At 42.2% G+C, this 22137-nt stretch overlaps 1 protein-coding gene across 4 annotated transcripts in view; it reads right to left on the minus strand.

The window, feature by feature from the left end:
* Positions 1-22137, minus strand: part of EFL1 (elongation factor like GTPase 1) — a 113011-nt gene that overhangs the window by 13928 nt on the left and 76946 nt on the right. For all 4 annotated transcript variants that reach the window (XM_046652442.1, XM_046652439.1, XM_046652440.1 and 1 more), the window contains 3 exons: positions 16286-16417; positions 12487-12634; positions 3638-4599 (listed from right to left, as the gene is read on the minus strand). In XM_046652442.1, coding sequence (XP_046508398.1) covers positions 3638-4599; positions 12487-12634; positions 16286-16417 — 1242 coding nt within the window. The remainder of the gene's footprint in view (positions 1-3637; positions 4600-12486; positions 12635-16285; positions 16418-22137) is intronic.

Genomic DNA, 22137 nt, shown 5'->3' on the forward strand with positions numbered 1-22137 from the left:
AATAACCCTGAGGGTTAAGATATGCATCTCTTCCTAGAAAGTGCCAGAGCTGAGTCTGACAGTGCCAGGATGAAAACAAAAGGACAGGATGACAAGCGCTGTTTCGAGGAACCGTCCTAGGGCTGCCTGGTCACATGCAGGGTCCAGGTGGTGATTTCTCAATAGAAATGAGAAAATGGGCCCAGAGGGTTGACTCAACAAAGGTGACTCAAGAGTCTGCTGGGAGTTTCCGTCTGATAATCACCAAGAGCTGATCCTGGCTTCACATGTTGTGCTGAAAATTTGTCTTCTGAGAGAGCAAAGGACAAATGCCACCCCAAATGAATAACATAGGAAAGATGGCAATTTGGGGAGGAAATATGTGCTCCTTGGGACTCCAAGGGAGGGAAAGGATAGGCATAGATGTAGATGGACCCTGGACTTCAGGAGGGATCATTTCACATACATAAAGGAAAAGAAACAAAACCACCCCGGTTTTAGGATAACAAACCCTAAGATAAAATTCCTTTCGGGAATAACAGGAGTCTGAAACATCAATCATGAATTAACCCCATGAGAGAAAAAAGGAGGAGAGACACTCGCCCACCAAAATATGGCAGTAGCTTCACAATAAATCTATTGAGTCCTGGAAGGCACTCTGTTGTATCTTCCAACTCCCATTTTAAAAGGACACACACAGCAGACGGAAGAAGGGGATCCCAACTAAGGGTAGATCAACAGCATGTCCAGGATGTTAAAAACTAGAAGAAGCTAAGTCTACCAACATAACAGAGCTCACGACAACAAGAGAGTCTTTTCCTCTACTTTCGGAATAAGAATGAGACATACCTACTACAGTGAGAAGCCAGTGTAATGGTAACAGAACAGCAGGAAAGCAGGGTTGGTTCTTAGCACCCAGGTACCTGCGTTCTCTTCTGTAAGGACTGTAGCAGGCAGAACAAACACAGCAGACACTGAGTTCGAAACAGCTGAGAAGCGGATGAGCAAAGACCTGGCCTTCTTAAAGGAGCTCGTCTCCAGGACCAGAATTATATCTCACGGTCCTAAACAAATTTGCCCTTTTGAGAAATTATGGGTAGCAGGGTAGCTGCCAAACTACACCTAAAAGGTAAATGATAAGTTTATTTTTTGAGGATAAAAACACTGGATTCCATAAGCTGCAGACTAGAAAGCCACTTGCTAATTTCCTGTAGAATTTTAAGAACACAATACAAAGATCTGTACATACTTACATAAGCATGAGGTAAACCTCCGGAGATGACAAGGACTTTCTAAGACAAAATCCATCCACCTAAGCTTATTTCTTCTTCTAACGTGCTGGTTACGTCGATAGTTGGGAATGCTTTACACATAAAGGACCTTAACTTCATCAAAACATTCGATTCACTGCTTACTGAGTGTGACCAGAGAAGAAAAGTTCCCATGAAAAAAAGGGATCAGGGGCCGGCCCCGTGGCTGAGTGGTTAAGATCGCACGCTCCGCTTCAGCGGCCCAGGGTTTCACCGGTTCGAATCCTGGGCACGGACATGGCACCGCTCATCAGGCCATGCTGAGGCGGCATCCCACATGCCACAACTAGGAAGACCCACAACTAAAAATATACAACTATGTACCGGGGGGCTTTGGGGAGAAAAAGGAAAAATAAAAATCTTAAAGGAAAAATAAAAAAGGAATCAATGCATTAAGATCATGGTGTTGGGACTTCTTTCTCTCAGCATTAAAAAAAACAAAAAAGTTCCTTCACTATTGTTGTAATGTTTATTACATAATATATATATCCTAAGGAAAAAATTAATTGTTTAGGTCCAGTTTACTCATACACAAATATAGGAATTTTGGTGGGCCTACATCATTTCAATCACTGAAATTTGGATTTGGCTTTTTGGTAAACAAAAGGGGAAGGCATAACTTATTTAAAAAAACAAATGGAGCTGATCCTGACTTTTCACAAGTCAATGACAAGATGCAGCAGCTAAACTGCATTAAAGAACGTGGTACCACGTTGGGGAGGTGACAGTGCGTCTGCGTCCTGCACTGGTCAGAGGACATCTGAGGCGCTGTGTTCAAATGCCGTTGCTTTACTCAAGGGGGAGGGTGACCAAATAAAGTGCGTCCAAAGGACAGCAACCGGAATGCGGGAAGGGCACAAAAAGTCCTATCATGAATAATAACTGAAGAATCTGGAGCGCTTTCTCCAGGATATAAGACTAGAAAAATAACGCTGTCCCCAAATATATAAAGTGCTGCTGCATGAGAGAGGGGCGAATGGTGGCACCATGGCTGGACACTGGTGGGCGACAAGACTCTTAGACTCTTGGCTCACCACAGGAAAGACACTGTCTGTGGAGCTGGCTGTGGGTAAACAGAGGATTCAAACAGAGCAGGCATCCGTCGGGGTTGGAGAGAACGGAGCAGAGCTCTGAGTCTTCAAGGGTGTGAAGGAATCAAGATTCCCTGACTGTAATTCCACGTCTGCCTCCTTGAATTGAGAAGGTTTCTCCTCTGGGAACGATCTAGACTGATGCTCCTCAAACCAACGTATGAATTCCACGAGACGTGGACAGGCCTGCTGCATTCACACAAGGCTGAGCAACACTGCATGCACTCACAGACGTGACCCTCAGTGCACGCTGGCTGAAGGTAGCCCCACAGTAGCCAAGAGTGTGGAGCGCTCTCTCACCCAGCTGTTTCTGAGATGCTGCTGTGCACGCCCAACTAGTCTCAAGAAACCTTACTGTGAGGCAAATCTAAATTTCTTTTGGTAAGATAAAAAGACAATAATTTACATTTCTGGCTTTAGGAATTAATCAGCAAAAGAACCTTACTAAAAAAAATGTAAAATAACCACATACTGACTTGAAGGACCTGAGTGCTTGAGAAAACCTAACAATTTGGTCCACTCTCATCCGGTGCTCGATTCCCCTTTCTACCCTCACCAGTGAAACCGTTCCATGATCTCAAGAGGGTGAGAACTATTGTGCGCCAGGCACCGTTCTAGGCCCTACATTGTGTTCTGAGGCTCATCTTCACAACCTCCAGACAATTATCTTCCTTTCTATAGATGAAGAAAGTAAGTCTCAGGGAAGTAAACACCTGTCAAAGTCAAACGGCTACTAAGAGCCAGCGCCCCATCTCTCCTGAGATCCCCAAGGACCTTCCAACGACAGGAAAACCGGGAGTCAGATTTAATATAATGGTTAGCAATGAAAAAGGCCCCAAATAATTCTCTTCTTCAGAAAGGACCCAGAATTCCCAGAAGCCCTTTTGCGTCAGGAGCACGAGAGCGTCGCCTGGCTCTTGGATCCTGTTCAGAAGGACAGATACGCCCACTCACTTGAGGAAAGAATGCTGTGCGGGTTTGGACGGTAACATAAGCAGACAGTTTAAACCTCATTTGGCAGAACTTTCATTACAGAAAAGGGTCTGTTTGTTGCAAAAGACAGGATCAATAGTAGTCAGATGCCCCCCACCCCTCAGGATTTTAATACTTAAGGCCTCTGGGCTTTCAAAGATCTTAGTTCCTTAGTAAATTAGATGATATAGCTTCTGCAAAAAAAAAGGCCACAGGAGTTTCAGTTTTTGCCCTAGGACTCCGTTGCTGGGGCGCGGTCTCACTGCCGGTCCCCTCCCTCCTTACCGAGCACATCACCGGTGGCCATGATGTCGCAGGTATACATGGCCGCCATGAGACGCTGTGGCTTCACCTGCAGGGCGTAGCGACACGCTTCCTTCATGGCGGCGATCAGCTGTCCCGAGAAGGGTCCGTAGCAGTCAGCGAGGGCAGGCTCTCCCTTCGGGGGAGCCCTCTTCTCAAGGGGCTCTGAGCAGCCACTTTGTGGCTGTTGGTTTTCACCTTCCCCCTGTCCCTCTTGCTCCAAATCACTTTGCTCTTGAGTCCGCTTATCACTTGCTCCTTGTTCCTCAAATTTACTCAGGTCCCATTTTTCCAGAACAAAACAGACGCCCATGAGAGGCTCCTCACACATGGGGCCAGAGAGCGTTGCCAGCTGGAAGCCACTCACGATGCTATTGCCCAAATCTCGGTATCTACTGGCTTCTTTTGAAGCCTTGCCAGCTGCGCCTGTCCAGACTGAGCTCTGAAAGTCTTCACTTTTATTTACTAATATGTTTGGCCCACATTTTCTTGGGCCAAATGACCAGATTCGGTCAACAGTGTTCCTCCACTTTCTTCCTGTTAGATGCTGCTCTAGTTTTCCTTTGAATTCCCAAATTTTCTCTTGGATCTTCTGGTGAATCATGTGAGTATTTTTACCCTCATTCAAAGACGATGTCAACTGCTCCATAGAACGAATCAAATCACTATTTTCTTCCAGAATCTGCGTGACTTCTTCTGGAAGGGGCACAGCTCGAACGTGGAGTGTGGCGAGCTTATTGGGAGTTGTGATGGTGACCAGTCCATCAGAGTCGACTGGGACTCCTTCAGGAATCTTGCTTTGATCTTCTTTTGTTTGGTGTATGACCGCAACTTTCTGTTGTCTGCCTATTTCTTCATTGACCATGTCAACTTTTGGGGGTTTTGTGATTGTTTCTCTGAATGGAATAATGGGTTCAGATACACTGATTTGAATCTTTGCAAACCTACAGACAAATTCAAGAGAAATAACAGAAGGTTATAATCAAAATGGCATCAAAACTCCCAGATAGAAATATTACGCAATGAAGATTCTGCAAAAACACAGAAATGTAAAAATTATTTTACTATGAAAGATCAGTAATTTACATTATATCAGAATTCAAAAACTGCTTCCATTCCAGATTTAGAAGACTACTGCTAATGGGAACATACCTTCAGGGAGCTCTTTGCATGTATTAGAATTTCACTGCTTTGTTCATTCTCAAAATAAATAAACCACGCATTTAGATAAGAATGTTTTCAATGGAAAATAAATGTTTTAGTAAAATTTGACATATCAATTTCTTTAAAATAATATTTGCTGATTTAAGAGTCTGGAGAAGAAAAGCTCAATGACTGTAACTCTAAACAGACGAAGAATCACAGAACTTCAGGACATCCAGGCAAACCCTGATGTGTGTCCGGCTTGGGTAACGAGGCTCACAGCAAGGCCCGGCGACCCGGGAGTTTGTCCAGACCAGCACCTTCCAAAAGAACTTTCCGCACTGACGAAGATATTCACCTCAAACGTGACTACTGAGCATTTGAAATGTGGCTAGTACAACTGGGGAAATAAAATTTTACCTTTAATTAAATTTAAACGGCCACACATAGCTACTGAACATTTGAAATGTGGCTAGTGTGGCTGAGGAACTAAATTTTTAATTTTACTCAACTTTAATTTAGTTTTAAACAGCCACATGTGGCTAGTGGCTCCCGTAATGGAGGGCACAGGTCTTGAACCTCAGTCTGGCCTCTGTTTCACATGCTCTCAAGTTTAGTTTCATACTCATTTTCTTCCAAATGAGCTATTAGCTCACAGAGGGCAGATTCTGCAAACTGGCATGGATTGATTCTGATGACAATGACACCATGCAATCTTTTTTTCTTATTGTCTGCCTACCTCATTCCCAGGTAATACTAAAGCTGGGTCTCGTCTGTGTCTGCTACTGGCATTGTGGAACATTTACGTATGTATAAATGTTCGTACATGTATGTATGTACACACATATACTGTATCTGTGTGTGTACATGTATATGTTATATGAAGTTTTGGGATCCTGGAACAATGCTTTTCCCTGGGAAAAGTTATTCAATAAGGGAACCAAATACTAAAAGTAAAAGTTTTTGAAATACTTACATTTAATTCTAGATTTTTTTCTGCTTTCTACATTTTGTGGGTGTGGGGTGGCTATTTGGTTTACCTGATTTTATACTTGTTGATAAATTTGAAAACTCAATAAATGATGGTTTTCTAAAAATACTATGTACCAAAATTGATTTTAGAATATAGAACCTAAACAGATCACAATGTGTGGAAAAAGATAAAAATGTTGTGGGGAAAAAATTCCTTCCAAGAAAGGTTTTGGTTTGCCAATGAATTTGCTCACTTTCAAGGACTGGCTTACTTCAGGGCTACATGTAGCTGCAGAATATACAATAAGATGGATGTCTACCTGACATTTTATTATTTTACAATTACTTTGATACTCAAACCTGAGAAAAACAGCATACATGGACAAAACTGTAATTCAATTTTACCTAAGAATTCAGATATAAAAACCTACGATAAAATAATGAAAAAAAAGTAAATATGTGTGTATTTTTTATTAACCACTTATTACATATGAAGCGTTGTGCTACATGTTTTACACATATTATTTCTTTAGCAGGTATATTATTATCCTCACTCTGCTGAGGAGAAAATCAGGTGAGAAAGATCAAGTAACTTCTCCAAAGTCACATAGCTAGCAAGTGGAGAAGCTAGAATTCAAGCCTCAGTCTGACCTCAGAATCCATGCTCTTACCCATTATGCTACACTGAAAAATCAAATTAAACATATTAAAGGAATAATTTACCACAACACCAAGTAGCTTTTATCACAGGTTATAAAAATTGATTTGTATTAGGAGATGTCTTAAAATAACATATTGCATTTAAAAATGTCAAAGTAATCTATGTTATCATCTTTAAAAATGCTAAATTGAGAGGCTGGCCCAGTGGTGTAGTGGTTAGGTTCATGTGTTCCACTTTGGCAGCCTGGGGTTCATTGGTTTGGATCCTGGGCGCAGATCGACACGCTGCTCATCAGGCTGTGTTGTGGGAGCATCCCACAGAGAAGAACTAGAATGACCTACAACTAGGATATACAACTACGTACTGCAGGCTTGGGGAGGGGAAAAAAACCAGGAAGATTGGCAACAGATGTTAGCTCAGGGCCAATCTTCCTCACCAAGAAAAAAAGAGCTAAACTGACATTCAACAAAATTTAATATCCATTCCTGATTTTTAAAAAAGAAAAGTACTTGAAATCTTAGGAATAGGAAAATATCTTTAAAATTATCATTTAAAAAAAAAGTTCATATACTTAGAACATTCAAGAAAACCAACTGCACAGCTATTGAAACCATGAGAGTGAACACATCTATGACACTGTCCTCTTTTCATCGCATTTTAAGGTCAAAGGGCTTTCAGTCCTATTAGTCCTTCAAATTTCTGAGGTTCCCAAGAAGTCTCCTGTAGCAATCACTGATAAGATTAATTAAAACCACTCCTCCCGTGGAAGTGTGCATGGCATCACACCCGCCAAGTGCCTCAGGGCCAAGGTCCTTCCAATCCTGGCGCTGTAGAGCCCATCAGGACTTCAGGAAGAAGGCAGCAGGCTCAGACCACACTGGCGTGTCCTGTGGCCTCCTGCCACGTCTGAGCGTCACCATCTGGAGATTTGGATGCTGACAACTCTGACAGGTTCTAGGGCCTGGTCTCCCATTCCTGTACGTAATACATCCTGAAAATGTCTGCAGAAGCTGAACAAAAGCTTATATATTAAAGGCAGGTTCTGTCCTACGAGATCTAAAAAACTCTAGAATTTTATACCTGTTCTTAATGTAAGCATAACTGTGAAATTTAAGTGTCACATAGACCAGTACACAAAAGCCCACTGACCTATGGTTCACCACAAAGCCAATGGCCATGTGAGCCGCCGCCACCCGAGTTGAGAAACAGCCTTGCCGTACCTCAAAAGGACCATCAAGCCTGCTTCCAGTCCCAGAGGGCAATTGCTATCCTGACTGTTACTGTCACCCCCTTTTTTGAATTCTTTTTACCACCTAAACATGTCACCCCTATCTCTACAGTTCATCCTGGCCTGCTGTTTGGACGTCGTATAAACAAAATCAAACAATTTTTCTTCAGTTGGCTTCTTCTGCTCAACAAGATGCTGAGAGTCAGCCACGTTTGCAGAGCTGGCTTGTTCACTGAGGCAATGCTGTACAAGTCCATGGCATGATCATATCATAAGTTATTTATTTACCTATTTTGTGGCTTGAGTTGTTTCCAGTTTGGGGCTATTAAAATTGCTGTGTCCATGAATATTCCTGATGCACATTTGTCCAGCTTTGTGTTAAGCACACATGGAGCAGAAATGGCAGATCTGCCACCAGAAGAAGTGCCCATCCCCCCAGCAGAGGACACTGGACAACACTGCAAAGCAGCTGCGTGGCTACCACTCCACTCGCCGTGCAGGCAAGTCCTACTGCTCCACGTCTTTGCCACCCTTTGATATTGTGGCTTTTGAAAATTTCAGCCACTCTGGTGGGTATGCAGAGGCACCTCACTTTGGCTTTAATTTGCATTTCATTAATTACTAATTACTAATACCTTAATACTAAATACTAATACTAAATACTAATAATAATTACTAAATACTAATAATAATTACTAATAATAATTACTAATAACTACTAATAAGTTCAATATCTTTTCATATGCTTAATGTCTTTAGACTTCTCTTTTGTGAAGACCTGTTCCAGTCTTGGTCCCCTTTTCTAGGGGATTGTCACCTTCCCCACTTACTTGTAGGAATTCTTTATATACAGGGGCTGTATGCTCCTTGTCTAGAGTGTGCATCACAGAGGTCTTCTCTAACCCTGTGGCTTACTTTCTTACTCTTTTAAGTGTCTTCTGATGGTCAAACCTTTACTTTGTCACTGATGCTTTATTTTAAGAAGCTTTTCCCTATCCCGAGGTCTTGAAGATACTCTCCTACACTATCTTTCAGGCACTTCATAGTTTTGCCTTTTACACCTTAATCCACAGTCCACCTGGATTTGTACGGCACGAGGGGAGGTCAGGTTGCATTTTTTCTACATGGATATGCAACTGGCCAGCACCATTTGTTGGAAAGTCCACCCTTTCCACGTTACTCCGCAGGACTCTCTATGCCAGCTCACTGATCTGTCTGTCCGTGTGTCACCATCACATAATTAACCACTGTACCTTTAAATAAGTTTTGATTTCCAGTACAGTAAGAACTTCCATCTTGTTTTTAAAAGATTTTGGCTATTATTGGCCCTTTGCATTTCCACACAAATTTTAGAATCAACTTGTCAAGTTCCCAAAACAAATAAACATAAAGTTAACGAGATTTTTTCTGGGATTGCTTTGAATGCAGAATCAGTTTGGGGAAAACTGACATCATTATAATAATGAGTTTTTCAAATTATGAAGATGGTATATACCTTTTTTATATTTCATAGTTTTTGCTTAGAGGGCCTATAAATATGAATGCATTTTTAGTCCTAGGTATTTGATATTTTTGTTGTTACTGTAAACGGTAACCTTAAAATAATTTTCATTTTGTTTATTAGTGATATATAAAGATACAATAGATTCTGCGCATTAATCCTGAATATGGCGACCTTGCTGCATTTACTTACAAATCCCAGTGTCTATAGATCTCTTTGCATTATTAGTTACATAATCATATCATCTGCAACTGACGACAGTTTTAATTTTTCCTTTTCAATTCTTATATCTTCTATTTTTTATTCTTTATAATGCTGCCCAAGATCTACAGTACAATGTTAAATAAAACTTGTAAGAGGGGTACCCTTGTCTTATTTTTGATCTCAAAGGAAAGCTTTCAAAAAGTTTATCAGTACGTGTTTGCCATAGCTATTCTGAAGATACTGATATCAATATAAGGAAATCTCCTTCTATTCCCAGATGGCTAAGAACTGTGATCATCCATGGAGCTGCATTTTATAAATGCTTTTTCCTTTGTCTAGCGAGGTGATTTCTCTCCTTTTTTCTATTAATCCAGTAAATTTACACTGATTGCTATTTTTAATGTTACTCCAACACTGAGTTCTTTCGATAGTTACAGGACTATCAGGTCTTCTATTTCTTCTTAAGTCAGATTTTTCCAGGAATTTCCTCATTTCCTTTAAAATGTATTGGTATGGAACTGCTGGTAATCTTCTCTCACGTTTCCTGGCCCAGGAGAAGCTGCCCCGAACCCAGCACATCAGGGGCCCTACACTCTACGTGACACTGGGACTTGAGGTGCAGTGGCCTTTGGTCAGCACCACTTGACTCCGCTCCCTCTGGCTTCCAGAACAGCACAGCATAAACTACGGCCTGACGGGCCTGCGGAACTGTCCGCTACCCTCCCCGCTCAGTCTAGCTGACTTCCTGCTGACTGCCCAGACGAGGGGAACAGGGAGATTTCTCCCTACCTGGGCTCTGGGTGACCTCGCCGAGTTCTGACAGAATCCTGAGCTGAGGTTATTCTCCATCACACCAGGCCACAGAGCAAAGGAAACTGGTTTTTTGTTTCATTTGCTCTTGGAGGGAGGTGTTACCACTTTCAGAAATTGGAATGTTGAGGAAAAGCAGTTAACAAATACTTCAGAATTCGTGAAGTATCTTATTAAGGCAGTATAAATTTCTTGAAAAGCAGGTGTGTTATTGCTTTTACTGTCCTCAATCTATGTCTAAATTATTTTTAGGTATTTGGATATGGATATTTTCTGAAAAAGGTTTACATAGAGTGGTTTCCAGAATAAATTGATTTATTAAAATATTTTAACGCCATGTTAAGGGCACGCATTTCTGGAAAACTAATTTCTCTTATTATATAGCTTTTTTCTCCTGATACTAAAAAGCACTCATAATAAAAACCATGAGATAAACATGAAAAAAGACTAAACAAAGATACAGATAAGTAATTCAATTAAAATTAGTTTTTAGGTTTAAGGGGGAAGATTATTTGAAACATAATTCTAAGTACCAAAAAGTATTATTTTCAAAGTGGAGTTAACGGCCTGAGAAACGTGAGGTTATTTAACATGGATTTTAATTTGGTAGCAAAGAGTGTGAAAAGAGAGAAAGTAATTTAGCTCAAAGACCTCAAAAAATAACATTTCAATTGTTTTTTTAAAAACTCTGAGAATTAGATTATTTTGTACATTATGTCTTACAATTTATCCAATTAGCATTATTCTCTAAGCAACAGCAGAAACTTCAGAAATTCCTAGAAAACGGCAACAAGCGTGACAGACACAGAAGGCCCACCTCCAAGTCTATACTAACTTCAGCTATAAAACACGCCACAGCACCGTTTCACCCCGAAGAACAGAAAAAAGCACCTCCCGACGTGGCGGGAGTTTCTACAAACCCTGAACGGAGGCGCCGCAGCAGCTCCTCCTGCCCAGTCTAGGCAGCCTCGTGGGCAGAGTCGTGACAGGACTGTTACTACGACTACTAAGTACTGTTACTACTACTACTACCAACTTCACTGGGTTGTTACAAGGATTAAATGAGACAAATAGTGTTTAACACAGTGACTGGCATGTAATATCTAGTACAGAATTATGTTGATCGTTTATAATTATTATTTTAGCTACGATTATTATAGTCCCAGAAAATTTAAAAATAAAGGGAAGGAAGGACATTACAGGGCAGTTCATCCAACAACAAAAACACATGGCCAATAAACACATAATTAAAAAGTTTCAATATCATCAGTAAGTACAGAAAATGTATATTAACAATGAATACCTTTTGTCTTCCAGATTGATAAAGTTTTAAAAAAATGATAATATATAGAATTGGTGAAGGCTGGGAAAACACTTTCAAATACTTCTTGCTAGTTACAGTGTAAACTGGAAGAGTCTTTTTTTGTTTTTTTTCCCTGCTTTATCTCCCCAAACCCCCCCCTGTACACAGCTGTATATCTTAGTTGCAGGTCCTTCTAGTTGTGGGATGTGGGACACCGCCTCAATGTGGCCTGACGGGCAGTGCCATGTCCGCGCCCAGAATCTGAACCCTGGGCCTCTGTAGCAGATTGCGCAAACTTAACCACTCGGCCACAGAGCCAGCCCGTGGAAGAGTCTTTCTTATGCCAGCAATATATGCCACCTTTTGAGCCAGCAACAATACCTGTAGGAGTTTATCCTAACCAATTACTCAAAGCTGTGCTTAAAGACCTTGCATCAAAGAGACCAGGCATTTATGAAGCCGAGTGTAATGGTGGCTGTCTCTGCAGGTAACCGAATGATTCTTTGTTTTCTTCTGTATTTTCCTAATTGCTACAATAAACATACACTGCCTTTGGAACAAAGAGGAAAAATGTTATTTACAAAAAGTGATTTGGGATACCTGCTTTACGGCACTTACATATCACCATGATGGAGAAATATAAACACTGTAGAGACCACATTCATCACCAAAGAAGTCTGTCCAAATCACCGCCTAAGTTTACAAAACATGATGCTATTTTCTTGTCCTGATATACTGTGCGTGTGTGTATATACTTAAAGTAAAATGAAAATATTTTATGACTCAAGCTAAAAACGCAAAATTATTCAAACAGAAGTGAATGCTATTTGTGAGTTATTAGAAATTAAACCTATGATCCAACAACATGATAACAGCTCCTGTTGGAGCTGAGGACATTTCCTTTTTCTACAGAAACAAACCACATTCTAAGTTCAACCAGTTTAGGAAACACTAACCACAGCCCACTGATCTGGGACCTATCACTTCCCCATCTCCATCGCCTCCTAACCTTTCTTTTAAATCATCCAGGCATCGCTGAAGATGGACTTCCCCTGCTGTGACCAAGACGTGCTCTCCTGTCTCCTGAATTAAAACCTGGACGCAGGGATCCGCTTGGTTTAACAGCTTCATTCCTCTGACGAGCTGAGGCATTTCACCTAGGTTAACAAAATGAAATACTGATTAAATACAATCTAAAGATGATGTCTGTGGCCAGTGAAGGGAAAAGTACAATAAAATCAACTCTTAAAATAATGGCTTATTTTTCTTCCAAATAATTCAGCGACATGAAGCAAACTACCTTCTAGTAATTTATTTGTACAGAGAGCTAACATGAGACACTTACAAGCTTATCCTCAAGACCCCAAAGCTGATCTATAGCACTTCTTCAAATACTCAGCAAATATACAAACTGCCATCATCATACTTGTGACTCCACCTCAATCTTATTACAAATGTACATACTATATACCTAGAAATGTAACAGAACTCTTCCCCAAACAGAACCTATACAATTAACAAACAAGCAAGAGCAGCGTTTAATATGATACTCAATTCAAGAAAATGAACCAGAGCCCCACGTTTAAACTGATTATTTATGAAACTGCTTGACAGAACTGCGAGCTTGAGAGGAACGCTGCCCTTGGGTGACAGCTGGACCACATGACCAGCTGCTCCCGCAGGAGCCACGGCACCTCTGCATCCCATTTTGCAGGGGCTCTTGGAATATCACAGCTGTTGCCCTACAGGTCATGGGAGTTGAGGGCATGGATGGGTGTGGCTGCTTTTTCACCCCTTTCCATAGACTCTGTGGCCACTATTCACTCCAACAGGTCAGAGGAATCCTCTTGTGTCGACCTAGCAGAGACCTTAGCTTTGAAGGCATTTTTACGCAGTCTTGTTTCACTTCCACACTGGAAGGAGGACTCAGCAATTCCCCCATGCCTGGTTTTCAAGATGCCAAACAAACAAAACCACAGGAGCTTTCCGCAATCAGGGGTTGTCAATATATGTTATAAAAGTTGATTATCCATATCTCTTCCATGACCAGTTATTTTTTCACAGTACGTATTTTTTGAAATGAAGCTTTTCTAACGATAACTAACACTTTATAGTGCTAACAATATGACAGACAAGCACTTTACATATATGAACTCATTAACTAAGAGACATGGATGATTACTGTTCTCATTTACAGATGAGGAAACAGGTATAGAGAAGCTAAGGAGCTTGTGCTCATGGCCACAGTCACTAGATTTGAAGCCTGCAGGCAGACAACCACAGCGCCCTCACTCTGTGATGGTCTCAGCACCCTCACAGATCAGCAGCAGGAGCCACGTGTGGGATGCACAGAAGCCTGAGGGAAGACTGCGAGTGGGGCTTCACTCCGTGTGGGGCTGAGAGGAGCATCAGTATGAGAAAGAAAAGAGGACCTTGGGACACATGTTCTGTTCAGAAATAAACAATGCATCTGCCCAGTGCTTCCTGGGGGCAGTATTACTGGAAAGTCTAGGAACAAGAGGGTGGGACATCCCAACAGCCATCAGACACGTAACCCATGGGGAGAAGCTACAGCCCCAAAGTAAGGATGGGCACAGGAAGCAGGGCGAAGAGCAGACAGACAGTCATGTCTGAGGGCTCACAGGAGTGAGGAAAGCACGAAGACAAGTATTCCCAGGCGCCCCACATGTAAAACAAGATGTCGACACTGCAATGACACCAAGAAGACAAACAATGAGGTTAAAATGCAGACCCAGAAATGCAGAATGGGGTACCTCAGTGACACAGTCAAGAACATGCAGGGTAAATGCAGCAAAAATATACCTAACGGGAAAAAGGAGCAACAGTTCTTTTAAAATTATGAAGAAAATTGAGTGCCCCTTCTAATCATTTTAGTTTACTTTTTACAAAGTTCAGACAAATCTAACGATACACATAAGAAGAAATAAACTTTGGCATCTGGATGAATAACCCTAAACAGTCCTACTTGCTGGATACTTCATTTATGGAAAGGAAGCTGGTCTTACTGAGCATCCGTCTGGCACAGGCAGTGCGCAGGGCACCGGCACCCCTGGCCTCACACAGCCGGGGCAGGGTCGCTGCCGTTTGGGGCCAGGCTTGCTTGGTTGGATAACAGCATGGAACAGCACACAACCGTCACACAGACTTTAAAAACTTATAAATTTCTAGTAAAACATTATGGGTTAAACTGTCAATTATTTCTTTAATCTCTATTTAAAACATTTAGATATAAATGGAACAGAAAAAAATTAAGTAAGAAATAAGATATAAAAAAATACTAGAAACACCTAAGAATAAACCACCATTGCCAGACTCAAATGTCGCAACTTAAATAAAAGTGAGTGTCCTTGTGTTGTATGTGCTCCTTAGGGCTGGAGGCAGTTGACAATGGCCAGAGCCAGCCCAGCAGGTAGAAGACAAGAGCAAACAATAAAGAGCCAGGATCTACTGATCGGTGGTTACCAGGGAAAAGGGGGGGTGGGGGGAGGGCACAAAGGGGGAAGTGGTGTACCCACAACATGACTAACAAAAATGTACAACTGAAATCTCACAAGGTTGTAATCTATCATAACATTAATAAAAGAGCCAGGATCTGGACAAGCCCAGAGAAGAAGGAGGTATTACAGAGGATGGCGTCAATCCATGCAGCAACCACGGCCCTGTCAGCCCCAACGACAGCCCAGCAAGAGTGTCTCTGAGGCCCAAGGCAGACAGATGGTTATTTGCTAAGACTGGGCCCAGAGGTCAGAAGCAGTCCTCCAAGCATCTGCTCTTGGGTCCCAGGGACCCTCAATGGCTAAGAATATGTCTTAGAACTGGAGGCAGGGGCCGGCCCAGTAGCACAGTGGTTAAGTTTGCACACTCTGCTTCGGCAGCCCAGGGTTCGCGAGTTCAGATCCTGGGCACAGATCTACGCACTGCTTATCAAGCTATGCTGTGGCAGCATCCCACATACAAAATAGAGGAAGACTGGTATGGATGTTAGCTCAGGGACAGTCTTCCTCACCAAAGGAAAAAAAAAACCTGGAGGCAGAGATGAGCTTTCAGAAAACTCCAGCTCTGGAGACAAGAGGGATAGAGAGATGCAGAGGCAATGAGGCCATCATATACCTCAACAGAAAACTACCATTTTACCCATTTGTTCTCTGGTTCCCTGAAAGCACAGCCTGGAAATTCTTCACTGACAACCACTAAGCACTGGGAACAGCAAAGACATGGGGAATAAGGGGTTAGCGACAGTCACAGGAAGCGAAATATAAGAGTTGATGAGGACTGGTCAGGCACATGGCACAGACCAGACCAGGGATGAGTTATTCCACGGTCTGGCCTACATAGCATCACACAGCCAGGGGGAGGGCAGGAGACAGACAGGAGATGCTCCGTGTCCATAGCATCTAGCAAACCCAGAAGCACGAGGCAGATGAGGGATTCCTAACCAAGGTGCTTAGGACAAGGTTGTAAGGACCAGTCACATGACGCACGAGCTCTGCTGAGACACAACCTTTGCCAGGGCTGTGCAGGATGCAGAGACGAGCCTGTCCTGCCATGAAGAAGAACGCAGTCTCCCTGGAGAGAAGGGGCACCATGCTCCTAAAACCAAGGTTCCCAAGACAAGGTCTTGGGAGAGCTGGCTGTCTGTATGGCGTCACAGCTGCAAAGACTACTATTTTGCACCTGCATGAAGATGCACAGTCTACTGCTGAGGCAAATGGTGAAGAACCAATTACTAAATGCACACACTGAAAAAGTGTGATGAACACCATATGCTTTAAAAAAGGTCACCTTACTTGGGTGTTTTGGTTCAACAGCAACCCTCACAATAGGGGTGGCTTCAAAGCTGAGTGGTATAAATGGCGGGCAGCATGGTGAGCTGCACAGCGTTGCAGACTTCAGCACAAAGTCTTGAAGGCCTCCTATTCCTGCAGGGAAGAAAAGATCCAGAGGGTCAATAAAGGATGATAAATTCTGAATTTACATGAGAAAAATAACAGTATCAATCCAATATATATGTGACAGAGGAAAAACACTTAAAAATGTTATAGTTGTTTACTGGATACTATTTAGTTACTGTTAAAAATGGAGAAATTCTGCTAGTTTTTGTTTTCCAAATGTACAAATCCTGTTACAACAAACTGGACTAACACATACCTACTTTGACTACAGAAATAATTATGTCCAGACACATATGTCTGAAAATACTAATTATTTCTAACTCTTAGTTTTTAAAATATATTAATTTGATAAGTCTCTAATAAAATAGTCCTTTTTACTAAATCTACTTGCATTTGGGTAAAGGGAATTTAAAGACTTAAAAGTTGATGTTCCTATGGAGCACGTGACCCTAAGCCACCTTCCACATCACCCGGAGTTTAGAAGAAAACATCAGCCCCCCCCAACTCCCACCTCCCGGCCCTGCCCCGTCTCCACTTCAGGCTCCTGGCTGAAGACTGCATAAGACTCTATAGGGTGCGTATTTGTCTTCGAGCAGATGGGAACAGACAGAATGCCTGAGAGAGAGAGATGGAGGGGTCACACTGAACCTCACATCCAGAGTAAGGGCAGACAACATTTCAGAACAGATGAAGAAACATATACAAGTGCCATTTTTGTGCTTTTGGGTTAAGGTAAAGATAGAGGAGGGCATGGAAAGGGAGCCACCTGTTTTAGGGGAAGGTGACATAGGAGAAAGGGGCAGTGACAGTTACTCAGCATTCTACGACTGGACCTGAGCTTAGACACAACGAAGGAAAGGAAGCAAAGGAAACAACTGTGCTGCCCTCAGCTGAGAAGCCGATGTAAGGGCCAGGGCGACGGGATGCCACACAAGCTCCAGTCCACTGGTGGGGATTAAGCAGAGGCTTCTCACACACAAGCCTGGAAGGCGGCTTAGAGGCTGACCACACGGCGTGGAGCCCCTGCAGCACCCCACCTGTGGGCATCCAGAACTCACCCCCACACTGCATTGGAGGAAGCTCCAGCAATAAGAAAATCTTCGTCACATGATGCTAACCCATCTCCCCCCATCTCTACACAGTTCAGTGCTCCAAAAGTCCACAGAAAACATGCTGCTTCACGTGGACCAACTACCCTTCGGACTTTCAAGGTATTTGTCAGATCCTTTTAGCCCTTTCCTGCCTCACATTAAACATCATTGGCTCCTTTAACTGTTTGGCGCATGGCACGATTTCTAGACCTTTCACGCACAGAGCCTCTTCAGACTGAAGTTTCCAAGGTGCTCACTCCAGTCCTGTGCCTCCAGTGCACTGACTTGGTCAAGGTCTAGGTTTCTTATCACTCTACCTCTTGGCCCAGCACAGAGAGGTCTATATATGGCCACAGCTTCTTGTTAACTTCCCCAGCTGGCACATGATGTCACAGTTCCAGGTCTGCCCAAGTTTCCACCAAATCTACTAGAGACAACAACATCTCCCGTGAGGCCAGGGGGTTAGGAACACCCCACAATAAACTTTCCCTTCAAACCTCATCCATTCTGCTTCTGACCTCTGACCAGTATGCACTTCCCTCCTGCACACACAGCACATGGCTTCAACGACAAGATAAACGCTGGTCTTTCCTCTGAATCACCAGGAATGTAGGCTGCAGACAGTCAGTAGATTTTGAACACTGTCTCTCTGAACTTCCAGTTTACATTTTGCTGTTCAAATTACCATTTCTACTCTTGCTATTTAGATATGCCCAGACTTTTGAACACAATTATATTTCTCCCAAAAAGAAAAAAGTCAATACCACAGTATTCCTAATCAAGATTAAGATTTTTATGAAAAAAGAAATGTTCCAAAGATAGTAAAAAAACTACTTGTACTATATGTTAGCATTTTTACTTATTCTTAAACATAATTTTAAAATCTAGGAAAAGAACCATTAAGGTTATTTGGCTGAATCGCAACAAAATGAATGATTTAAAAATCACTTTGAGAATTTCTTGATATACTATCAGATAATTTTTAAGGGTACAATTTGATATTTATACAAAATATACTTTAAAACAAGTTTTTGTTTTAAAAATGCCATCAGGTACAATTTTGAAAAGAGAACAGTATATCCATAATCACACCATTCTAATACTGTCACTATTTTCATTTTGATGTATTTCCCTCTTTCTTTTCCTCCTCTATTGGCACACATAATTTATGCTGTTAATAAAGTCCAAATAATTTTGTATCCTTCTTTCTGCTTAAATCATGTGACTTTTCACTTCAGTTGCTTTAGTCACAATTATAACAATTGAGGAGGAATAATTCCTTCACATAAAGTACATTTGCACTTTCAACTGGGGTTAGTGTGAATGGCGTGCTTCCTTCATGGAATCATTTCAGAATTTCTGGGATAGAAGTGATAGTTCAGAAAAAAAAAGAAATCAAAATTAGGGTGATTTGTTCCAAGGATTGAAAAGGGTGCAAGTTTTTTTTTTATGTATATCCAAAAGACAGCACATGATTTAAACAAAAGAGAGTGAAAACAGGTTGAGGAATGTGGAGCAAAAGCAACTTACTAAACACTAAGAATTCCAGCATTTGGGGCCAGCCCGGTGGCGCAGCGGTTAAGTGCACCCGTTCCGCTTCTCGGAGGCCCGGGGTTCGCCGGTTAGGACCCCAGGTGTGGACATGGCACCGCTTGTCAAGCCATGCTGTGGTAGGCATCCCACGTATAAAGGAGAGGAAGATGGGCACGGATGTTAGCTCAGGGCCAGTCTTCCTCAGCAAAAAGATGAGGATTGGCAGCAGTTAGCTCAGGGCTAATCTTCCTCAAAAAAAAGAATTCCAGCTTTTTATCCAAATACCAGTAACTTTTGTCTGATTGAAGACACGAGATCCCAGTCCTCTCTGATCTTGATTCTTCTCCACACAAGTAAAATCAGATACACAAGTGTGTGGACACTAGCTCAGACAGGGTGACAGACACAGCCAGGTAAACGCCAGTGCTTCCACCAGTACACACGCCCCTGCCAGGCTGTAGACCACACCCTTCAAATTCTTTTCAATCGAAAATCAGCATCTTGTAAACACTGTCAGGCCAAAATTACTTCTGGGGTCTCTAAAATTCCCTTTAAAAAGCATTTCAAATACAAACAATATTAAGGAACATCTTTCACGTCTCATCTTTTACAACACGAGACTGAAAATATTGTGTGAGGCCTGGGAGATGGATTAGCCTTCTGTTGACAACATTTTTTCTATTCTTTTTTTTGTTTTGGTTACTAAGATTGGCCCTGAACTAACATTTGTTGCCAATCTTCCTCTTTTTGCTTGAGGAAGACTGTCCCTGAGCTAACATATGTTCCAATCCTCCTCAATGTTGTATGGGGGATGCTGCCACAGCACGGCTTGATGAGCAGTGCATAGGTCCGCACCCAGGATCCAAACCAGCAAATGGTGGGCTGCTGAAGTGGAGCATTTGAACTTAACCACTACGCCACCGGGCCAGCCCCTTCTGTTCTTAGCAACAACTACTGCACAGGCTGAATCAGTCTAGATGAGGTCACACTGGCAGGTGGGAGGATGGTGAAATCCTCCAGCAACTCTAACAGCACTTCCAGGGCCCAAGCCCGTCAGCCGTCTGCACAGAGCACAGCACCACCATCTTTAGGGAAGTTTGGATTCGTGAAGGGCCCTTTCATTGCCAGGATAAAAGCATTACTGAAACTAAAAACGTTTTGTGGGAAAATATGTTAATGCCCTAGTTACAATACGGTCTCCTAATTACTAAAGTTTTATTTCATGCCAACTTTAACATTACTACACCTAAGAACCATCAACCTGTTCCTCTTAATCTGTTTAATAAGCCTGAGCTAACTGATTCCTTTAAATCTTTGTGGTAAATGCAAGTTACACATCGTGGACGTCGACAGAGCCTCAGAGAGCTTGGAGAGCAATGAACACTACCTTTGGAAGGGACATGAGGATTCAGATGGGTATAAAAAACTCTCTTTTTAAAGTACAAGTTCCCAGGGTGAGAACCATTCTTGGAAGACCACCTTCCGCCCTAGGTCCTTCTGTCTTTGGATAGCAAAGCAGCCCATAAGCTTCTCTTGTAGGGAGAGATGGAGCTTATAACCAGCTAATAATACTTCTTAAGCAAGTTACATCAAGCTTTGGGACCCTTTTCTCAGAAGACAGACTACAGTAAATAAGAAAAAGTAATATCTAAAGAAACAACAAAAACATTTTTTTAGAGATGTGTAGGTTTGCTACCTTTGTCTAAATTCAAGAATAGGTAAAAACTTGCTCCTCAGCGTCCTGAACCAGGTAAGAAAGGTCTAACTGAGTGTCACTATCAGGTCACAAGTTATGCCCCAAGAAAGGGTCATCAGGGACCCAGACCAGCACCACTCCTGCAGGAACAGCCTCACCCAGCAGAGCCCAGCTCTCGCCGAGGAAATTCCCGTAGGGCTGGTCTAGGCTTAAAACAGCAGAGGAAACGCAGCTGTGGCTGGAGATGGAGCAGAGCACCTGAATGTACCTGACACTGTCCCTCCAAGCAAACACACGGCCGTCAGTGAGGGAGCCTCTGGCTGTCCCTCGGTGTATCAGACCAGGACAAAAGGATCTGCAGAGGCTAGTACATAATCAATTAAAATATTTAAAAGTAATGCTTCCTATTAGAACAGAAATAGATGTGGAAGATTAAGTTATAGAACGGTGGGGAAGGGGGCTCCAGGCCAGGGACTGAGCATATAAAGCCCTGGCGTGTTCTGGGAACCCAAAGCAGTTCAGAACACCCAGGGCAGAGAGCACAGCGAGGGGCTGACTGACACGAGGCTGGAGGGAACAGAAACAGACTATCGAGGGACTTGAATACGATCGTGCTAAGTTTAGACTTTACTCTGAAAGCTGTGGATACAGAGGGACACAGCTGAAATGAGGGAGGCTGTCAGGTCTCAGTGATTGGTTAGGAGTTGGGAACAAAGGACAGTAAACAAGGATAAAATCCAGGTTTCTGACTTGGAAAACTAAGCAGATTATTACTTGGTTCAAAGCATTTCTTAAACTTCTTTTAGGTTCAAAATTTCTTCCTACCGTTTTATTTGTTCTTTATGTAATAAACATTTTATCATATTTTTTTCCTGCAGACTATAGTTTCTCTTTTTAGTTTACTTCTATTTTTTCTCTCTAGCACCTTTTTGTGCTTTTTCTATTTGGTTTCTAAGCTTTAGAGTTTAGAAAGCTGTGCTTTCAAAGAACTGGTAAATATTTATTCAACTTTCTGTTAGTTTTTCAATGACTTCGTTTTCAGGGCACAGGCACAAATAGGCACTTCATAAAGTTTCTTCAATGAACAAATGAACATGAGCACAGTTCCTGTCCTCAGAGCTTAAAATCCGGAGGGAGACAATGGCAGATAAACAGGCAATTACAATATAATGTGATAAATGTTATAATGGGAAAAGTACAGGTTTGTTTACGCGAAAAGAGAAACTGAAAAGTTACAGATGTCCTAGAGAAGTCGACGTACAGAAGCACCAAGATAACTATGCAGATACTATGGGAGGAGAGTGGGGGGTGGGGAGGGCACCAAGGGAGGTCCAGGTCCAGTGAGGAACCAAAGTCATGACCCACAGCTGCAGCGTGGAGCATGCGCAAGACTGAAAAGACACTTTTATTCCATTCATTTCCACTTC

This window comes from Equus quagga, chromosome 2, assembly GCF_021613505.1.
Source record: "Equus quagga isolate Etosha38 chromosome 2, UCLA_HA_Equagga_1.0, whole genome shotgun sequence".
NCBI classification, from domain to species: Eukaryota; Metazoa; Chordata; class Mammalia; order Perissodactyla; family Equidae; genus Equus; species Equus quagga.